The 21,849-nt window shown below is 40.2% G+C and overlaps 1 protein-coding gene across 6 annotated transcripts in view; it reads left to right on the forward strand.

Moving 5' to 3' along the window:
- The window catches only part of COL19A1 (collagen type XIX alpha 1 chain), a 762,134-nt gene that overhangs the window by 342,826 nt on the left and 397,459 nt on the right, over positions 1-21,849 (forward strand). For all 6 annotated transcript variants that reach the window (XR_015878306.1, XM_088471134.1, XM_088471139.1 and 3 more), the window contains exons 16-17: positions 9,138-9,167; positions 9,531-9,575. Coding sequence is in view for 5 of the 6 variants with exons in the window: in XM_088471134.1 (XP_088327260.1) it covers positions 9,138-9,167; positions 9,531-9,575 (75 nt within the window). In the remaining variant the exon portion in view is untranslated. The remainder of the gene's footprint in view (positions 1-9,137; positions 9,168-9,530; positions 9,576-21,849) is intronic.

The raw sequence follows: 21,849 nt of genomic DNA on the forward strand, positions 1-21,849 counted from the left end.
CAGTGCCATAGTCTCTCTCTCATAAAATGTCATAACATTATAGACCACCCATGAAATGTTTGTTTTGTACTGGTAAGTGTCTTTTACTGTTTACTTCTTACATTTCGGTTAAAAATAAACTAGACGGCTGTGGATCCAGAACTTAATACATCATGATTAATTTGTGCAACATATGTGACAATATAAAATCCCATCTGACACCTCTACATCTGTTTTTCGACCTTTGTGTGCTCAGTACAATCCATCAATAGGCACTTTTCATCCATAGATTTTCTGATACATCTTATCCATGTTAAGTGACCAGTAAATATTATTTATTTAACTACACTTTTTTTGTCTAAACTGTTTGCTCTAATGTTGTATTGACTTTTTATGTGTCAATTTGCTTATATCCCCAATTAATGATTTTTCTTATATAAATGTAACTGGTTTATAATGTAGGCCCTTGTTGAAAATCTCTGTCCACATAATTTCCTATAGAGAATCATCTCCAACAATCCCAGAGTTAATTAAGGCGAAGATTGCATGGGCTCAATGCACAGACCTGCCACAGAGTTTTAATTGCTCTACAGGGACAGATCAAACTACTCATTATTCAGATAATGCTTTAGAGATGCTGCTGCATTTGATTCTTTAGATTAGTTCAGGAAGACAGGTGAGGAAAGAATAAAGCACAATGGGACATTGCAAAGGTGAGCAAGGAAAGGAATAACTTTTAAAATAGAATGTTCTTTTAGGACTTGAGAAAAGCAGCATTCATCTTTAGCCACCCCAAACATGTATGCAATTCTCAGAAAGTACAAGCTACACATCACTATTCACTGATTCTTACTAAATTGACCTAATTGAATTTACATCAGTTGCTTATCAATGCTGGAAGTCAATTCCATTTTCTGTGAAAGCAATATTATTTTATTGGGAAATGTAATCATACAAACACTGGACAGTAACATTGGTACACTGCAGTGTCATATGAAATAACTTGATAGGAATGAGATTGCAGTACATTACTGCAGGTACGTAACTTTGACCAATTAGGGGGCTGATGCAAAGGTGAAAGCAAGTCAGCCGTAGATGGTCCCGCTTTGCAATCATAGAATAAAGATGTACAGTATACTCACAGTTGTACGCATCTCTGCAGTGCACAAATACCCTATTCATACTTAGGGGTAAATTTACTAAGATTCTAGATGGTCCCGATTTTCAAAGTGATTTATCTCGCTGGAATTCGCCAAAATTCGGGTGATTTAATCCCTTCACTTTTACCAAATCTACCAACAGGCAATTTGAGGCGAAACGAGTTTACCGATGGTGAAGCAGAACGAGATGTCTCTCCCGAGTCTCTCGTTTTGCAGGAGATTACTCACCCGAGATTGAAGTGTTTTCTCTCTGCAAATCTCTCCCGAGCTAGCAGCCAGTACATATCAGTGAGATATGTGCTTGCTGCTTGTGTGTTTTCCCTTGTAAAAATTAGATAAATGTCTAACCAGCCCAAGGCTTGCCAGCCTGTCCAGGTTCTTAACATTACAGGGAAAAAAATGTGTAGGGATCCCCTGTAATGCAAGAACCAGCTCAGGGCAGCAGGGACAGAGCTGGTTTTAAATATACGGTGGAACCCACGTAATTTTTTATCACCGTATATTAAAAAAACAACTCTGTCCCTGCAGCCTTGTGCTGGTTCTTACATTACAGGGGATCCCTACACATTTTTTTCCCTATAATGTTAAGAACCTGGACAGGCTGGCAAGCCCGAGGCTGGTTAGTGGTTTTTGGGAGGGACCTTACGTCATTTTTTTTCACAATTTATCCCTATTTTTTACAGTTACAGAAAGAAACATACACAGATCACAATGATTTGTGTATGTTTCTGACCATCTCACAGCTCAGGGGGTTGAGAGTTTGAAAAGTGATTTTGCAAGAGAGTTTGCTCCTATCTCACCCGAGCTTGTCATCCCGATTTTTGGTAAATTTGAGAGATGTATGTTTTAAGTGAAAAGTACTTCCGATTTGACCCGATGGTGATTTGAGTCGAGATTGCTATCTCATCCGAGTTTTACGAGGGAGATGAGACAAATCTCTCTCTAACTCATCCGACTTTGCCTTTGTTAAATTGGCAAGCAGGGAAAACATCAATAAATCACCTGAGATGGTCATCTCGACCTATCTCGATTGTTAGTAAATTTACCTCTTCTAGTTTTATACTCATCATCTGGATGCACTTGCACCAGCCTATACTTGGTGCAAAATATCCATCTAAAAACATGTGTATTTACACTTCCATCCAACTTAGAAGTGATTATCTGTGTAAATTGCATATTAGTCTATATTGCCTTTACTTGTGTACACTTGCAAGATATGCTTTGCAAATATGCATAAGATCCACTCTGCATCAGCCACTAATTGAGTGATATAGTAAATTGGTGCTGTCTAACTGATCACCTGTAGGCTACACATGGTACTATGGTACAGGATGCTAAACCATACCACCAGCTTCAGGTTTCCCTGACACAGCAGAAACTGTTTTGTCAACTGAACAGCAAAAGTCACATGGTTTCAATGCACAGCTTCATTTCCCAACGTCAAGGTGATTACACACAATCAAATCATCTGTGAGCCATTTGCATGGAAAGCTTTCATCTACATAAGCTTTCAGTACCTTTCGAGACATAACACTCCAACAGTCACGGAGTAGAGTGTTCAACCTGTCCACTAATGTGTAGGGATTACTAATCAACAGACACAGGAGAAAAAAGGTATGATAAATGAGGAAATAGTTTCAGGAGCTATTTACTGACCAGAAATAAAGAATTAGTACAGTTTACTGTTATACTCTTCGTATGTAAAGCACAATAGTTATATTATTTTTTATCTGGTAAGTCTAGCCTTCCAGAAAAAGATGATGGGCAGCATTGTAAAACTGTATAGCTCCACAACATTCTATCTTCTTCGTGAGGTCTAGGGTCGGACTGGTCCACAGAGGTACATGAGGAATCCCTGGTCCCCCACTGGCTGAGGGACCCACCTCTAGCGGTCAAGTTCCAGACCATGCACTCAAATTATACATTGTTACACTATTGGAGAGTCAGTTACCTGGTGGAACAGGACTGCTAATGTACATTGGTGCTTGGTTTGCTACTATAGAAACTATACTAAAATCTGGCTTCCTGACAATGAAAGTGGGTGAGCCCGACACACCGCTGCCCCCTCCTCTTGTTGCCTGTGCGCATTAGCTTAAAGAAAATAGTTCCTTCCCGTGATTGAATTGACGTAGCTCATTCACTAACCTACAATTAAGTCAACCCAGTGGTAAGAGATTAAAATTTTATTTAACAATGGCATGATTTTTCGCTTTACTAAACCAAATCCAGTTCTCATTGAGTTTTCTACAATATTCAGTACCAGGGTCTCCTATCACATGTACTGTGCATCAATGTTATATATAGATAAGAACCATCATATGCTTAGTTATTATACATATATTACAGTATACTGCATTCCCAGGACTATAATGTATTCACTTCATGGGAAAAATGGCTAGTATCATGTAGGAACCCTTCCAGTGGCATCAATTCCACAAGTGGATGGAAGACCTCTGGAGAGATGTTGACCCATGCCATCTGGATAGCTTCTCATAGCTTCCAGAAATTTGTAGGTACATGATCTTGGGTGCAAAAGGACCGCTCCACCACGACCCTTTAATGCTCAATTGGGTTGATGTCAGGCAAATGTGGTGGCCACACCATTCATTGGAACTTTCCAGAATGCTCCTTGAATTAATTCTGGACAACTTGGGCCATCCTGCTGGAATATTCCATCATTGTTGGAGTATAAGAAGTCCATGAAGGGCTGCAAGTGGTAATCAAGCAATGCAACATAGCGGGTACTGGTCAATAATGTGTTCAGGTGGACCAGCGGACTTAATTTAACAATTCCATGTGAACAAACCCCACTCCATTATGGAACCACCACCAGCCTGCACAGTGCCTTGTGGGGCCATGCCTCATTGGCTCTGTGCCACACCCGACGAACTCTACCATCAGGCTCAGACAATAGAATCCAGGACTCATCTGACCACACCACATGTTCTTAGTCCTCCTGGGTCCAATTGTGTGGTGCTGTGTCTGTTGTCATAGTGTTAAAAGGGGCACTCTGTGGGTCTTCTGCTCCCATATCCAAAAGAAACTAGAGAATGCTGCACTGACCTGCTGGCTATGCATCTGGTACATCATGCATTGAATGTGGATGTGATTTGAGCCAGTGTCACATGTCTGTTACAACGGACAATTCTGGCCAGATGTCGGGGGTCACAATCATTAAGCACCCACAGCCGGCCACTACACTGTTCACAGTGGGTGGTAATGCCTTTCATGAGGTATTCCCGGTACACACATGACAGCATAGTTTAAGGAATGTTTGCACAACTTCGGAAATGGAATGTCCCATCCGTCAGGCACCCACTATCATGTCCCTTTTGAACTCCGATAATTCACATCACTTTGCCATGGGCAGCTTAGCTGGTGTTAAAACTGACTCATGAGATTTCAGATTACAACTAATGCAGGTCTGGACATATCCAAATTTCTGTTTATTATCATTCTCACTTGTAGCTTCCTCTTATTTCATCCCCAGCATCTCCTAGCCTCTCCTATCTCTTCCGTGGCCCTTCCCCATGAAGTCATGGCCCTTTTTTGGGTGCATTATGTCCCTATGAAAAATGAGGGGGGATACCAATGCTCTTTCTGGCACAGGGCACCAAAAAGTCTAGTTATGGCTCTGACGCAGCCTACCTTACCTTTACATACTGCTATCCCATGAGTTTTGGCACTTTTGAGTACATTGTTGGTACATAATCATGTATGCACTATCAGTATTTACTGTAAATATGTATAAAGGGGCCGAGACCATGTGCAGGGCTGCAAAGAGAAATAGCAACTTCCTGTGGCCCCCTCAGCATGTTAGGAGCATGGCTGCGCTGTGGCAAAATGTGAACTTGCAACACTACAGTATGGCATAATATGAACTGTGGCCACTGTGCGGCATAATGTGAACTATAGCACTACTATGGAGCATACACTAACTGGGGCACTACTACAGTATGTTGTATAAAATGAACAATTGCTGCAGGGAGAGGTGTCTCTCGCTAAGCATTGGTACACGGAAATTTTGGTATACAACAAAGTACAAGTTACGCCACTGACTTGATTCAAGTCAGTGCTATACAATGCTGAAATTGGGCATAAGGCTGGTACCTTTAACCTCTATATACACTTATAATTAAATATGCAAGCACATACCTTCAGATATACACTCTGTAGCAGTTGTGCAGTCATAGTCATATTAAATAACTAATTAAAAAAATAAAGAATAAGTGATATAGGGAAGAAAAGAAATGTTTATGCTATTTTGTGACCATTTTGCATAAGAAGTTTTCAATTGTCATTGTCAGTGAAAAGATACTGTATAGCTTTCTAAAATTATGATCATTGCAAAATCTGTCACCCAAAATCCTCATTTCTCCTCTATCTCACTTTGGGGCCTACTTATCAAGCCCATTTTTAATTAAATTATGCAGAAACTGCAGTTTATAAATAGTTTGATGTATTCCCAATATGTACTAACATCTAAATGCAGGAGAATTCACAGGAATCACCTGCAGAAAGCTAACTGTAGCATTGTAGACTGCAGTACCCGTAGGCTTATGCCATACTCGGATGGCATATACCGATTTAAGCCTATAGAGGCTTGCTCCTCTATGACTCCTACGTTCAGCATCTCTTCTACCTCTTTTTTTTTTACCACAACCCTTTTAGCCTCAGGAATGTGATATGGTCTTTGCTTAATCACAACCCCTGGTAGAGTAGCAGTATCATGCTGTATTATTTGTGTTTTCCCAGGGATGGCAGAAAAGACATCTTGGTTCCGTGCTACCAAGTCTACCAAGTCTATAGCTTCCCTCTTTTGGTTGAGACTTAACGAGGCTTCAAAGGGCACCTGGCAATCTGGGGTTTTAAGGGCCAGCAGAGAAGGTTGACTAACACTTCCCTTCCAAGGTTTTAACAAATTAACATGGTCAATTTATATGTCTATTCTTCTACCCTCCTGGTGTACTTTATAATTAACGGGTCCCACAGCCTCTTTGACCTCATATGGACCTTGCCAGTGGACATATAGTTTACTTTCAGGGCTGGGAACTAATAGTAATACCTTGTCCCCTGGTTTAAATGAGCAGTTGACTGCTGTGGCATCATAATTAAGTTTCTTACGTTGTTGGGACTGGTTCATATGTGTGACACAAACTGAATGATATTAGGCTCTTGAGTCAGTTGCAACTCCCAGCCCTCCTTTAAGAAATCAAAAATCCCTCTAGGCTACCTACCATAAAGGAGCTCAAAAGGGCTGAACCCTGTAGAAGACTGGGGTACCTCCCATACTGCAAACGTTAGGTAGAGTAATAGCAGGTCCCAATCTTGCTTCGTTTGGAACACCGGCCACCTTATCATCTGCTTAAGAGTTTGGTTAAATTGTTCTACCAGTCGTCTGTTTGTGGGTGATACACTGAGGTGGTAATTCTATCAACCCCCAACAAGCGGCACATATCCTTCATTAACTTAGAAATAAAAAGGGTACCCTGGTCCGTCAAGAACTCTTTTGGGATTCCCAACTGTGTATATAACATTACCAGCTCCCGGGCGATGGCGCTAGACTTAATATTCTGTAGCGGTATTGCCTTAGGATACCTGGTAGCGTAGTCAACCACCACTAAGATATATTGATTTCCACGCGCACGCCATAGACTTCAATGGGGTGAATGCCAACCATGCCTAGTCACAGCCCGGTGAGAACTGCGCTATGCCACGATGCATGTGCCCGTGAACACGCATCGTGGCAACGATGTAGGTGGCTACATCTGTATCACAGATATCTCCTGCTTATCTTCCTCTCGCGGAATATCCCACTGTCCCCATACACTAGTATGGGGACAGAATTTATCAAGCTCTGAAAATACAATATTTTCAGAGCTTGATTTCCGGAGCATTCACCATCTTCTTTTGGATCCCTCCACCACTGTCCGGCTCCTTCTGACGGACGTCGGAGCTCTTGTGTGCATGCGTGACCTGTAGGATTCACTGCACTGAAAGGAGCAGTGAAGCCGCTCGCGGGGACAGGTGATTTTCAGATCAGCTGTCAATGATGAATTGCTCCGGCATCCGCGGACCCTGATAATTAACATCATGAATAGACCCATAAATCTATGTTTACATCCACAAATTCACCATTTAATAGTTTTTTCTGTGGAAAAAATTAAACAAAAAAGTATTTTTGGTATAAATAGATTATACCAAACATTGTTTTAATTTAAAAAATATTTCAACTGTGTGACCGCATAATAATTCCAATTGGATCAATGTATGTTTTTTTTCTTATGTAAATATATGCATTTACAAAAAAAAAAAACATTTTAAGAGATTTTGAATGTTTGTGACGTATATTACAGCTAAAGGGGAATCAATTCCTGATAATCAGTCTGTGAATCAGTTTATGGCTCATGTCTATCTGCAATGATAAACGTGTAGACTGTAAGATTACAGTATTCATATTTGTCTCGTGTAGTGTTATCTCAGTGTTATCATTCTACAAACACAATATGTATAAATGTTTCATGCACTAAGAAACTGTGGAATTGTTTCCATTTATCATCGAGATTTTCATTAATGATTTCTTACACCAACAATTTCTCCTTTGTCCCATGAGAATCTAATAGCATGTTTTACCGTACCTCGTGAGAATTATATCATTACTCTGCCATAATACATTTAACTGAACCTTTCATGGTACCATATTCTGCAGCACATCATTGTCATTTGTCATTATTCTTCCGAGGGCTGCTATGAATAAAACAAAAATTGTTGCACAGACTTGTAAAGTCTTTTTCACTTTAGGACGAATCTACCAACAAATATATTAGTGGGCTTGTTGAAATAGAGCGTGTGCTGTATTGTGTGTGGTCACTTTTAGAAGAGTATCAGAACAAACAATTCAGAAGTGGAGATGTTGCCCATTGCAACCAATCAGATTCTAGCTATTATCTTCTAGAAGGTGCTAGATAAATGTTCAGTAGAATTTGATTGGGCAACATCTCCACTTCTAAAATCCTGCACTTTAGTATATATACCCCATATAAAAATTGCTCACCACATCATGCCATTTTCCTGTGAAGGCCAGTATTACATCCAAAGATATGGAAGGTCATTTGTGAATTTTGAATGACACATTTTGGAGTGCTAAATACGTCCCTCTGCTCTGTTATGACATTTACCTATTCCCCTGTGATTACTACTTTTACAGAACTGCAAACTTTAAAGATTAACAAAACTGTTTGTTGTTTAATGAGCAAATGTTGCTCTGTTTAATAGAAACTCTGCTTTTGGCCACCTCATTTAATATTGGACATGTTCCTAAAATATGACCAATCTTAGCTGGAAGTACCCCCAGAAACCTTCAAGGATAAACTGCAAATACCAGCTCTGATACCATGCATGCCACATAAATAGTGATATACAAGATGAAAGTTGCTCAGTTTATATTGCTTCCTATCACATACCTACAATATATCGCAGCTTTAATTGATGTAAGTATTTCCTTTTTGTTAAAATACTACTCAACAGGGTTCCCATTGAAAGTATTGGTGGATTACTAATTCTCACATTTTGTGAGGGGATATAAACCTCTGTGATGCATTAGATTCAATTTACTTAATCAGTTTACAAGCAGCAACAGATATGAGAAAGGGAGGGTTATCTAGGAAATAAAATGTAGAAGACTCATTAAACACATTTGCACATATATAAATAGATACTTCTCAACTCTGCTTCTTGTTAGAACTATTTCTAAGCTCTGAAAGTCCATACTTGGGGGGTCACATACTTTCTTATTTATTATCACCAGCATCTATCTTTCAGTCTAAATTGCTGTCTCACTGTGACCATGTGCCAGCAATGTTGTCGCAGTTAAACTTATCAATGTTTTGGTGCTACACATTAACGTAACATGTGGATATAAATGTTGCTGGTGCTACACAATATCAGCAGCTCCGCAAGTCAATTTGGTAATATGCTATTATTTTCCTTCTATTTTAGATTATTGCAGCCGGAATAAAAGGAGATTTGGTAAGAACAACATTTATAATTACATAATTTAATCCTTCACCTTATTTATATAATTAAGCATCTTTTAGATGATACAGATGTGTTTTACCTTCATTGACTATTATACATACCCATGTGCAACGCTATAAACAGTTAACATTGTGACACCACTAAAATCATTATTTTCAAAATATTATGTATTTATGTAAGTGGCATTACTACTCTTCAAATTTAAGTTATATTTATAGGATCAATATCACTACTCTCCAATTGCACAGCAAGTCATGACATCACTATGCGCCAAATATATAAACCCTTTTAACTCTACATTATACTTTTATTTTTGAACAATGTTTATCTTAAACTACTTTTTCTTTGTTATAGGGAGATGCCGGTCCTACAGGTGCCCCTGGAAAGGAAGGACAAAGAGTAAGTAATTCGAATTTTTTTTTATAGAAACAGAAATGTATCTTCTACAGATGTGTCCAGATATATCTTACTTCCTTGCGCGTTCAACAGCCCTTCTAGTCATGCAATGACGTGACTTGTTAGCGCCGAGCTTCTTTTTTTGTGACTTTTACCTGTATGAGACATGCCTGTATTCTGTGTGTAACTTCAAGTGTATCTGCATGCGAAACGCTACGTTACCAGGGACGTATCTATAATGGGTGCAGGGTGTGTGGGGAACACGGGCCCCTGGGTCCAGGGGGGCCCCGCACTGCACACCCTGCACCCATAGAATTACTTACCTCTCTGAAGTACCACGTCGGCGAGGGGGTCCGGCGCTGTAAAAACCACAAAAAAATGGCTGCCGTGGCCATTTTCCCGTCATTTGCGCATGCGCAGTACAGGGAAAATGGCTGCCGCGGCCATTCTCCCGGTGACCAGTGCATCCTCTATAGACTCTGGGCGCACTCTAGTGCCCAGATTCTATAACTACGGCGCTGGCCGCGCACAGCTCAATACGCTGGCGGCCGCCGGACAGAGAGGAGGGGGCCCGTGTCGGAGACTGCACACGGGCCCCCTCCTCTCTAGAAACGCCCCTGTACATTACAGTGTCATAGCTGCTGTCTTTGTAACATAGCATTTCGCATTCAGATACACCAGCAGTTGCACACAGAACATAGGTATGCCGCATATCATTTAAATCAGCAGAAGCTGCCTGTGCATACTATTCAAATTGCTTTGCAGATAACACGCATTTGAAGGTAAATCGAAAAGATGCTCGGAGCTACATTTACATTACAGGGTGAAGAGTAGGACAACTTGCTGAAGCTAGATGGAACATGCTATGAGTGGCAATCAATACATTATTTAACATTGTAGTGAGAATATCTGTTAGTGAGCTAGTATTTTAATTGTAGAAGATTAATTGTGTTTATATTACTGGAAACAACCCATGTGTTCTGTGGAAAAGCTGCTTTTATACTATAATTGAAACATAGTGGTACTGGCCATCAAGGCCGGTGCAATGCAATAAGCGGAGTAAACATTTCAGTGGGGCACCGGGCTGGAGAGGCACCCTCCCCGCTCCGCTGCACTGCTCTCATGCTTGCTGATAGTCTGGTATCAGTCATAGCAGCTTTTCCCATTTAACTGCAGAAGCTGCCTATTATCCACTGTTGCTGCGCCAGTCAAACTGTATGACAGGCAGGCTATGGCAACACAGCAGCGTCATGGCACTTCAGCGCCGATCCACTGGGTCATCCTTCTCTCCAGGAGCTTGCTGGGCCGGGAGACAGGGGTGCCTTGTGCCCCCTGATGCCGCACTATCACTTAGTGTCCTGGTCCGCCTCCTCAGCAGTTAGAGCCCTGGTGGTACAGTGGTTGATGTGGCTGCGATCTGGCTGTCACTGTCAGCATTTGCGGCCGTGTGATTGCACCACACTCAGTCACTGGCCTACAGATACTTTATGTTCTACAGGGCTATGGATGCCCTGTAGGTCCAAAGTTAGACAGACCAGGCCGTGATACGGCTGCGCATAGATGGCCATATTACAGTGTAGAGAGAGAGATTGCTTGTGCGCTGTGCAACTGTGCTCACTGACAGCCAGTGGCAGCACTGCCACAATAAGCAGGAGGGGGCCAGCAGCGACTGTGAATATATTAGTGCAGCGACCGCACTGCAGCTAGCAGCCGTGTCATTCAGAAAGCTCCTCAGAGATTCCAGAACCATCCCCATGCCCACCCCTATATAAAATTATAAAAATGCAAAAAATGGTAACCTCGTTCTTAATAAGAGGCTACCATGTTTAATAATAATAAAATATATTCAAATTGAATTGACTATGACCCTATATGGGAGCCTATGTCAATATGAGACGCCCATATAGGCAGAGCTATGGAAAGTCCGCCCCTCGCACTGTACCCTGGAAGGAACAACAAGCAGGGGAAGAAAGCAGCAGAAGCAAGTAAAGAAGGAGAAGAAGCCAGTTAAAATAAATAGTGGATACAAGTTTGAGGGAGAAAGCAGAGAAAAAAAGTGTATAGTAAAAAGATATGTCAAGAGGAACTATTTGTAGAAGGGCACAAATTTATAGTTTGCAGGGGGGCACCGAACACCCTAATATTGGCCCTGCTGGCTGTAGCAATATGAAGTGAGGCATTACTAGTTTTTCTGTAACATATTGTTTTAAATCCTTCATACAGTACATAACAGCAAGACCACCACTAAAAAATGAATTATGATGCCAGTATTTTAACTACACTCCTGTTTGCATTTCTTCCTATTTTGGACTTTTTGGAATTCCCCTTTTGTAAAGTCATTTTATCCAAGAACAAAAGTATTTTAAATAATTTTTCCAACAAATAAGAAATATCACATTGTGCTAGGCTGTGGCTGGAAAGGCTAATAGAATCTTTGGATGCATTAACAGAGAAATTGGCACATGATGATGCAGATATTTAACCATTGTGTGGGGTACAGTTTTGGCTGCCATGCTATAAGGTACACAGGAATAGGTTTACAGGCTGGAAATAAGAAAAAGAACGGAAGGGTTAATTATAAAGAGACTAAAGCTGGGTACACATTACCCTATGTGTACTAAGTGCGATATCCTTGGCGATGAGATCCAGCATGAGACAAGTGCATACACACTTGCCGATGCCGGATCCGACGGGGTGGAGAGGCGTGTCATGCTGCATTCTGCAGCATGACATCTTAGTGACATCCCCCATCTGCCCTGCAGTAAGGCCGATGGGCGATGTCGCTAACGACCCACGGGAGCATGCATAACATGGGTACACACTAGACGATGTACCCGATATGTAACCGAAATGCCGCTCTACGGGATCGGTCGACATATCGTCTAGTGTATACCCACCTTAAGCTTGTCCGACTTTTCATACTACAGACAATGCAAAAGACAATGGTTCAGAAATTTCAAATTAAATTAAAAAAGGGTTTTATTCCCATTAAAATAGGGAGATATTCTTTACTGTAAGGTTGTTAAGATGGCGAATACCTTACTATATGAGGTGCTGCAAAAATCACTAATAGAATTAAATATGGGTTTGGTGTCTTTAATAGAGAAGAGATTTGAGGTAACACATTTTTTATAACTATTAGAGGACAATTTTGATGGTGTATCCAGGGAATTTATCGAATTAGCAACTTTGGGATCAGGAAGAATTCCCCCTCTCCCAATCATGATACTATATTGGCAGCTGTTGGCTTTTATTTTGCTTTCTATAAATGAATGAAAGAATTTCTGAAAGGTGTATACTGATGGAGCATTGGTTTATTTCAACCTTATTCATTATGTTACTATGATTTGTTCAGTACAGTAAAATGAAATACCTTACATTATGTGTCTACATAGCATGAAGTGCTTATTAACAATTTCAATTTAGACCAAGAGTTTTCAAAGTAAACCTTTTTTATTTTCAGCACCCAATATTTATCAGCAGCTGAATCTCATTAATTCTACTCTAGTTCAACAAGAACAGATGAGTCCCTCGTAAAATTTAACCCTGTTTATCGAAAATACTGGATGTTGCTCAGACAATGCAAAGTTTTATTTACATTTATAAATAATGGACAAATCTATTTTTTCCCTAATTTAAATAAATAAATGTGGAAATTGAAATAATAAATTAACCATTTAAGATGAGATTACTCCTGATTGGCTGCCACTTTATTAAGTAGGCGGGCTTGCCAAACGTGATCTGAGCTCCTCAGTACCAGTCCAGTTCATCTCTGTGGGTATTTTTTCCTTTAACTATGGATTAAATTTCATAAAGAAAATTAGATGTCATTTATTTATTACTGTCCACTGCAGAAAAAAATGTGGACATGTCAAAGACAACACAGAAAAATGTATATTATATTTGAAAAACAAAGAGAGCACAGTCTATTGTTTATTAATCAAGGGGGAGGGGGCACTGTTTATGATTACATCAAACAATGGAGGTTCAGTCTATTGTTATATTAAACAAAGGAGGCATTAAATAATAAAGAGGCACACGATTTACTTTATTTCCCTGGAACTCCCAGGCCCAGAAGTACCAAGCGATTTTAGACAAACTGTATGCTCACATTCACCAGTGGTGCAGTGGTTTTAAAATGACTAGAAAATAAAACTGTTACTAAGGGGTAAATTTACTAAAGTGAGAGTTTTTAGAAGTGGAGATATTGCCCATAGCAACCAAACAGATTCTACTTAACTTTTAACTAGCACCTTCTAGAAGATAATAGCTAGAATCTGATTGGTTGCTATGGGCAACATCTCCACTTCTAAAAACTCTCACTTTAGTAAATTTACCCCTAAATTTATCAAGTCAGTGTTTTTTTTGGCTGTTTTGAAATCCCTAAATTACATTAGCATTAGAAAATTACAAAAATTACAAAAACAATGTCCCCCTCCTTCCCCTTAAATAACAGACTGCCTGTTATGGGCAGTGTTACTTAGCATTGGTTCCTGTCCTCTATGGAGAACATAAAACACACCTGGAGATGCTCGGCCAAGCACCAAGAAGCACTTGCCCTACCTATTACACCTAGCCTGTGAGTACCAGGGGAAGAAAGTAAACATTAGTGTCTCAGTAGATCTTCTTGTTAAATATAGTGCCCTGTTTTTATTTCTATACATAATATTGCAAATATATGTAGTTTTGTTTTAAATTGTATTTATTGAGTGAATAATGGCAATACAGATAAAGGTCAAATAACAAGTAAAAACCAGAGACCGTAGTGTGGAAAGCAAATAAAGAAAAGTATCACAATTAAATTGTTCATATCAATGTGTGTCATTTATAGCAGACTATACAGCATACAGTATGGAATGTCAAAAGGCACAATGTAATCAATAAAAAAGTCCTCAAGTTCATCCTGTTTAAAGAAAAAAAAGGGTGGAGCCATCATCCAGTGTACAAAAGGAAGAATAAAAGCGGAAGTAAAAAAGGGAGCGAGGAAAGAAAGAAGAAGAGAAAACGGGGAAGGGGACAAGGGCAAGAGTAAAGGAGGGAAAGGAGCAGTGATCCTAGGAGAAGGCAACTAGTCGCTGCACAGAGGGCAGCAGGTTTGGGTAAAAAAAAGAGGTTGTAACCACCTCTCCACTACAGAGACAGGTCGGGTGAAGGGATGAAAGGCAGAGACGTAAACCCCTTAAAGTGGACACAGTGTAATTAAACAGTTATCCCATCTGGTCTGGGGGGGGGGTCACTCAGTAATATTCGAGTTTCATACCATTGTGTGGTCTGAAAGTAGGTCTTAATTTGGAACTTAGTCAGGGCCGGTGCTACCATTAGGCAGCTGGGATGCAGTCAGGATACAGACGGGCGCTATCCCGCCCAACGATATCCCGACACTGACATCCCAACATGGGACAAAAATAGGCATTGAAATCCCGACACCTATCATTAGCCCCACTACAGAATCAAGACACCTGGCATACCGAACGAAGGTAAGTCGGGTGTCTTAGCGTTTAGCCGTGAAGGGGGAGGGTTAGGTTTAAGGACCCCTGGGAGGACTTAGGGTTAGGCACCCCCCGGGAGCGTTAGGGTAGGGAATGGGGGGTTAGGGTTAGGCACCACTAGGGGGGTTAGGGTTAGGCACCCCCCTTGGGAGGGTTAGGTTTAGGGTGCGGGGAGGGGGGGTAGGTTTAGGCACTAATGGGGGGCGGTTAGGGTTAGGCACTAGGGGGGAGGTTAGGGTTAGGCACCACTAAGGGAGGGTTAGGGTAGGGAGAGGAGAGGGTTAGGGCACTTACTTACTGCAGTCAGGATTTTGATCCGGCAGCATTACATACCAATTCCAGGCAGCTTTAGGTAGCTACCTAGGGGCGCCGGCCACTGGAGGGCGCAGCTGAGTCCACAAAAAAAATGAATTGCATAATTAAATTCATATAATCAATTTGTGGCACAGCTGTGTGTCATACTATGAATTTGTGGCAGTGTTATGAGGTACATTATGATTTTGGTTCTCTGCTGTGAGGCATATTCTATACAGTATATTATAATTTTGGGACACGGCTGTATAGCATATTATAAACTGGGGATACTGATGAGTGGCATATTATGAATTGGAGGGAGCAGGGGCTGGTTAAATCTTGCCTAGGGCGCCCGTAAACCTTGCACCGGCTCTGGACTTAGTAGCATCAGGTAAGGAATCAATATAACTTTCCCAAATGGTGGAAAATGTTTTATACTGTACTTTTCTGCCAAGAGGGGTTTTATGTCGAGAGGGGTCTCAATCCAATCAATTTTAAATACAAAAAAGAGCTCTCCTTGAAAAGGGCAAGAGATGCAAGATGTACTTACGAGCTACAGTACAGAAATAATAGTTAAAAGTTTTCTGCTACTGTACTTTGGGTCATTTGAATCTCAGAGCTAAGGATACCCAAAACTGCCCACTCTAGAGTCAATTAAAGACATTTTATCAAATCTGACATAGCTTATTATCAGATGGCAGTCCCAGAAGCAGTGAAACAGCGTAATGGGAGAAGGACACTTGAGACACTTAGGGGAGCCAGTAACTCCAATCACTTAATCTCTAAATGAAGACAAATGGCCCATATAAAATATTTTATACAGCATCTTTCTATAGGTTGTTGCAGGCATTGTGCTAAGCTAGTAAGAGCGGGCAGTCAAAATCTCAGAGAAATGAAGGTGTGGAAATGGTTCCTAACAAATTATAAAACCAGTTCTTTGATCCAACTTAATCCATTTCCTTAAAAAGAAATAGTTGATGTTAAACATACCGCTAGATATAGTGGATGAGAGATCATTCCTTATTGGTTGGCTATTTATTAAGCAGATGAGCCTACCAGACATTAACTAATTTTCTGTCCGGTGCCCATTGTGAGTGGTCCATCTGAATCAATAGAAGTTACATTGTTACCCAAATAAATTCCATCAGATCAAGTTAGTAGCTTTTCATCTCTCTTTATCTACAACTCACTTGCCTGAGTCCAACAAGTGAGAGTAGTTTTTCTCCCTTGTCTTGGTGTCATAGTTAGAGAATACACTAATACCCTAACTTAAACTCTACTACCTCCTCATTAATTTCTGTATCTGCACAGATCCTCATATTTGCTGCAGAAAATGCTGCCAGTACACACAGAGACATTAGGGAATTCCCTCCACACACCAGAAGCGATAAGCAGACAGTGTCTGATGTTAGTGGTTAGCACGATTACAAGCTAGGAAGAGAGGTATAACGTGCTGGGAATTGTATTCCTGTCACCACTCAAAGCAAAATATAATAGCGATTTCTCACATGCTGAAGCTAAACCTACAAACTCATTATTTTAATTAAGCTTAGTGGCCAATGGAAGTGTCAGGAGGAAACTAAAATAAAATCTTGAAAAGCTATTCACAGATTTCAATTTGTGCCATAAACATAATGATGATGTATAATTTACCATTTGCTGTCTTATATTAAATTTGACAATTATAGTTTAGGTATGAGTCGAGGTATTGTGACATTTCTTGACAATTGCACAAACCAATATAACATACAGTAATGTACTAAGGTAAGAAGAGGTCATACTTATAAATGCAATTTTTTAGGATAGTGAAAGAAACATTGTGTACTATGTCTTATCATTCTTTGCATATTGCCAGACAGCTATGGGTACTCACTTCTTGTTAGTCAACGATAAACAGTTGAAGGGCTGTAACTAAGATAAATAGGGGTAGTAGTTATCCTAGTTGCTATACAACTATGCAGGGGCGTATTATAATGGGTGCAGGGTGTGCGCGGCACATGAGCCCCTAGGTCCAGGGGGGCCCCACACCGCACACCCTGCACCCATAGTTTTACTTACCTCTCCGGAGTCCCATGTCGGCCTGGGGTCCGGCGCTGTAAAAACTACTGGAAAATGGTCACAGTGACCATTTTCCCATCGTTTGCGCATGCGCAGTACCGGAAAAATGGCTGCCGTGGCCATTTTCCCGGTGACCTGCACATACTCTATAGACTCTGGGAGCACTCTACTGCCCAGAGTCTATAACTCCGGCGCTGGCCGCGCACAGCTCAGGATAAATAGGGGTACTAGTTATCCTAGTTGCCATACAACTATGGGTACTCACTGCTTGTTAGACAACTATAAACAGTAGAAGGGCTATAACTAGGATAACTAGGGGTGTGTTACCAATGCTGCCACCCAGTGCACAAGTCCAATGAGGTTGTCTCATTGCTCCCCAGTGGCACCTCTCTCCAGCTTGTGAGGTACCTGGTTCCTGCTCTTAGACCGTGTGATGTCATGATGTTATATTTGGTGGGGACGGATACCAGCCCTGCTATGGTGTTCAACTGCAGAAAAACAGTTAAACTCCAGTGTCACAGCTGGAGCCATGCTGTATCACAACAACTGCAATGGGCCTTATTTCTGGGTTCCGGACTATAGATAGACAGTAAAAAGGTCGACAATGTCTAGATAGACACCAGATGTTAGACAGTCATAGGTTGACTGGGACAAAAGGTCAACAGGGACAAAAGGTCAACACACTAATGGTAGACATTTAAGAATGTAAACAGGTACAAATGGTCGACAGGGTCAAAAGGTCAACATGAAAAATTGTACACACAAAAATGGTCGACACGTGATTTAATTTGTGTTTTTAGGGTTAAGGTTAGGTTTAGGGTTAGGCCCTTACCGATGGTTAGGGTTAGGAACCAGGAGGGAGGGTTAGGGTTAGGCACTTACCGGTGGTTAGGGTTAGGCAATAGAAGGGACAATTAGGGTCAGGCACCTACCCCAACAGTTAGGGTTAGGCACCTACCCCAAAAGTTAGGGTTAGGCACCAAGAGGGAGGGTTAGGGTCAGGGTGAAGATTTTGGCTAAAAAAACAAAAACACAAGTCGCCATTTTTGTGTCGACCATTCTCATGTTGACCTTTTGACCTTGTCGACCATCTGTACCTGTCGACCTTCTTACATGTATACCTTTAGTGTGTCGACCTTTTGTCCCTGTCGACTTTTTGCCCAAGTCGACTTATTGACTGTCTAATATCTGGTGTCTATCTTAGACACTGTCGACCTTTTTACTGTCTATCTGTTAATCCACACCCCTTATTATGAAGAACACTATATGCACATTTCAATCATTTTATGAAGTAAATGTTTCCATTTTTCTCCTAAAATATTGCTAAAGTAATTTAGGCAAAACTGCAACTGAAAGCAAAACTGCAACAGAACCACCATTTTTCAAAACTACACACTACCAGGGCCAAAGAGATCAGTGCCGGGCCCGGGTACTGTAGAGGGCGTGACCTAATCGGCAGGGGCACAGTGCCAGAGTCTTTGTTTTCACTGTGCGACACCACCTTCCCGAAGACGTAACTGGGAAGATGGTGCCACGGAGGCGGGTGGACTGCAATGTAGGTATACATGGGGGGCAGGTATGAAGGCCTCTCCAACAAGCCTGGGTTGGGTAATTAGTGCCCACTTTCCCCCTCTCAGCACCCCTGCACACTACACGTTGCCATCGCCATTTTTGCACAAGTAAAGAACATAAGCCATCATATTTATCAAGTTACAGCAGGGGATGGATGGCAACATTAAGTCTGGGGGTAGACATAAGTAAGTGGCACCGAATTGTGTACCAGTGCACTGCAATGGAAAAACGGGCTTCATAAAAACCCCAGTAGGTCTGGTTTTTCTAATGTGAGTGTGGCTTAAATAGCCAAGGAAATACATGACAAACTGTTATGATAAAGAGCTGTATATAAATAAGAAGCCTACCAATCCAATCTGAAAAAAGAGTGACCCCCTACAAAAGACACGGAGCACTCTAGTGACCCATATACAACTTAGGGTATGATATTAAACCCAGTGGATGGATATGGGTGATGTAGACACATTAATGTGCAGAACTTAGCATATAGTACAGGCAATATGCATACAATGCAGGTGTAAATATAATTGAATTGTGCAAAACTTTGCATCGGCCCCTATGTGTATTTTTTCGTTTTCCAGTACATATTGTGAGCAAGCCCTTAAGCAGAAAAAAAGGTAATTAAAAATGAATGTCTGCTTGTTGCTACTTTTTTAATATACTAACTTCTGTAAATTAATCTTTTAGTACATGTATTTTTAGAATATTCTAAGTACTTTCAAGTTGCAGTTTTTATACCAACTGACTTCGAGCCAAAGAAAAAGATCATTAAAAGTGGTCTAATAGATTATTAAAACTACAATATATGATATAATCTTGCATACATAATGGTAATGTTCGTGTTCAAATTGCCAATACAGATTCTAATGAGAAATCATGAAATCATTCATATAAAGTCTAGTGTGCCTTTGAAAATTGTGCCAGAACATGTGAAGGGAAATAGAAAATTAAAATGACTTGTTATTAACAAATTTATCTTTTGAAACATTATATGTGAATGTGCATAATGTCAGGGTTCTCTCCAACCAAAAATTGGCCATGAGTGGGCAATACATATTATAACACAATGCACCAAACATTCACAGATGTCCTTGCTCAAGGCTAATAAATGTAATAGAATAAAGCAAATGTTGAAGCAAATTATATACAATGCTGGTAACCATTACATTCAATTTTAAATGAAACTTTTCCTTTTACAATCTCAAATTGGTTAGCTGAATTAATGTAATCTGTACCGTAAATGTAACAAACATAAAATGTAAAAAGCTCCAACACATTTGTGCAAGTTAGAACAACCAAATACTGTACACTGTATCAACCATTACAATATAAGGCAAATGTATCAACTGTAAACAAGTGAGTTTCATCTAACAAGTGAGATCTTCAAGGGAGACAGATATACAGTATCCTACTAGTATGACATATTAAAATATTGGAGTCAACCAGAAATCATTCATGTGATATTAAAACAGATCACGGAATTTCAATGTGACTATTATCCTTTTTTATTTAATACAATGGGGTGCATAATTACAATAGTTTAGTATTTTTTAAATAATTTTGGTGTACTTATTTTTTGGGGCGGATGTCTGTGTTTTCTTTTATTGGTAAAAGAGCTGATAGCTGTCAGCCTGTTCTACAATTGTAGGATATATGAGAGAAGACAGAAACAGGCACCTGGCGCAGTTAGTTTATAGCAGCGACAGTGTTCAAACTTATAGGTGTCCACCAAACCAAAACGCCAAATAGTAAAAAAGGAAATTGTATAAACACTATTGGTGCTGCTAAAAAGTGTCTCTCCTGTTGTCACAAGACTGATTATTTCCAAACATATGGTAGATGAAGGTATGTAGACATCGGGGTTTCAACATGTAAGTCAATTTCCATGCCTCCGATATGGCAACTTTCTCATACGTCATCCAAATATTTAATCATTATAACCCAAAAGAGATTAACAAAAAAAGAATATGGTGCAGTAAGTCCAAACTCATAACATTCTAATTCCAAAGATACATTGCATATACTAGGCTTGCATAAATAGCCAAAGTATAAAAAATTCATAATAAAAACATAAAAGTAGGTATCCTTCAATAAAAATAAGTACCCTTAAATGGTAGAAATAAAACCGTACCATTTCCAGCAACTGGTTAGGTGCTAAAGAGTGAACAAATATGGGAGGTTCCGGAATTCTTCCCTTCTCCCTTCAAGCAATACTGCCTGGCTGTACAATGATAGTGGTTTTCAGGTAAGTGTATGTAAGTCCATATAACTCCATATAAGAGTCTGGAGACTCTTCCTCAGGGTTGTATAGATTTTATAAAGAACCACTATTTATTTATTACACTTCCTGGTCATAACACATATAAATAGTGTTTGTTTATCAAGTTAGTCTATGCAAACCTAAGGAAGAGTCTCCAGACTCGAAACGCATTGGTGGAGTTATATGGACTTAAATACACTTACCTGAAAACCACTATCATTGTACAGCCAGGCAGTGTTGCTTCTGTGGAGCTCAATGTACATTCTGGCTAGTAATAATAGCATAAGCATCTGGTTTATTCCAGGCACAAGTTACAGTCAGTTATTTCCTGCTGTATCTGGATATTTTTGCTCCCTTCGATATTATACAATAATAGTGACTTTTTTTGTAATTAAACCATAATAATATTTTTAATACAGGAGGAACAACTCCTCAAGTCTTATAGGCAAAAACAAAAATCGTGCTGACACACATCCACAAAGCATAATCTAAGCATGAAAAATCAGCAATTGGATGTCACTGTAATGTTTGCTAACTGCCAAACACAAGTGTCTCACTAGTGCTGGTGACCATACATATTTGTACCTGTTCCTGCTATCTGCAA

Source organism: Taudactylus pleione, unplaced genomic scaffold (assembly GCF_031769625.1).
Source record: "Taudactylus pleione unplaced genomic scaffold, aTauple2 ptg000015l, whole genome shotgun sequence".
In the NCBI taxonomy this organism is placed as follows: domain Eukaryota; kingdom Metazoa; phylum Chordata; class Amphibia; order Anura; family Myobatrachidae; genus Taudactylus; species Taudactylus pleione.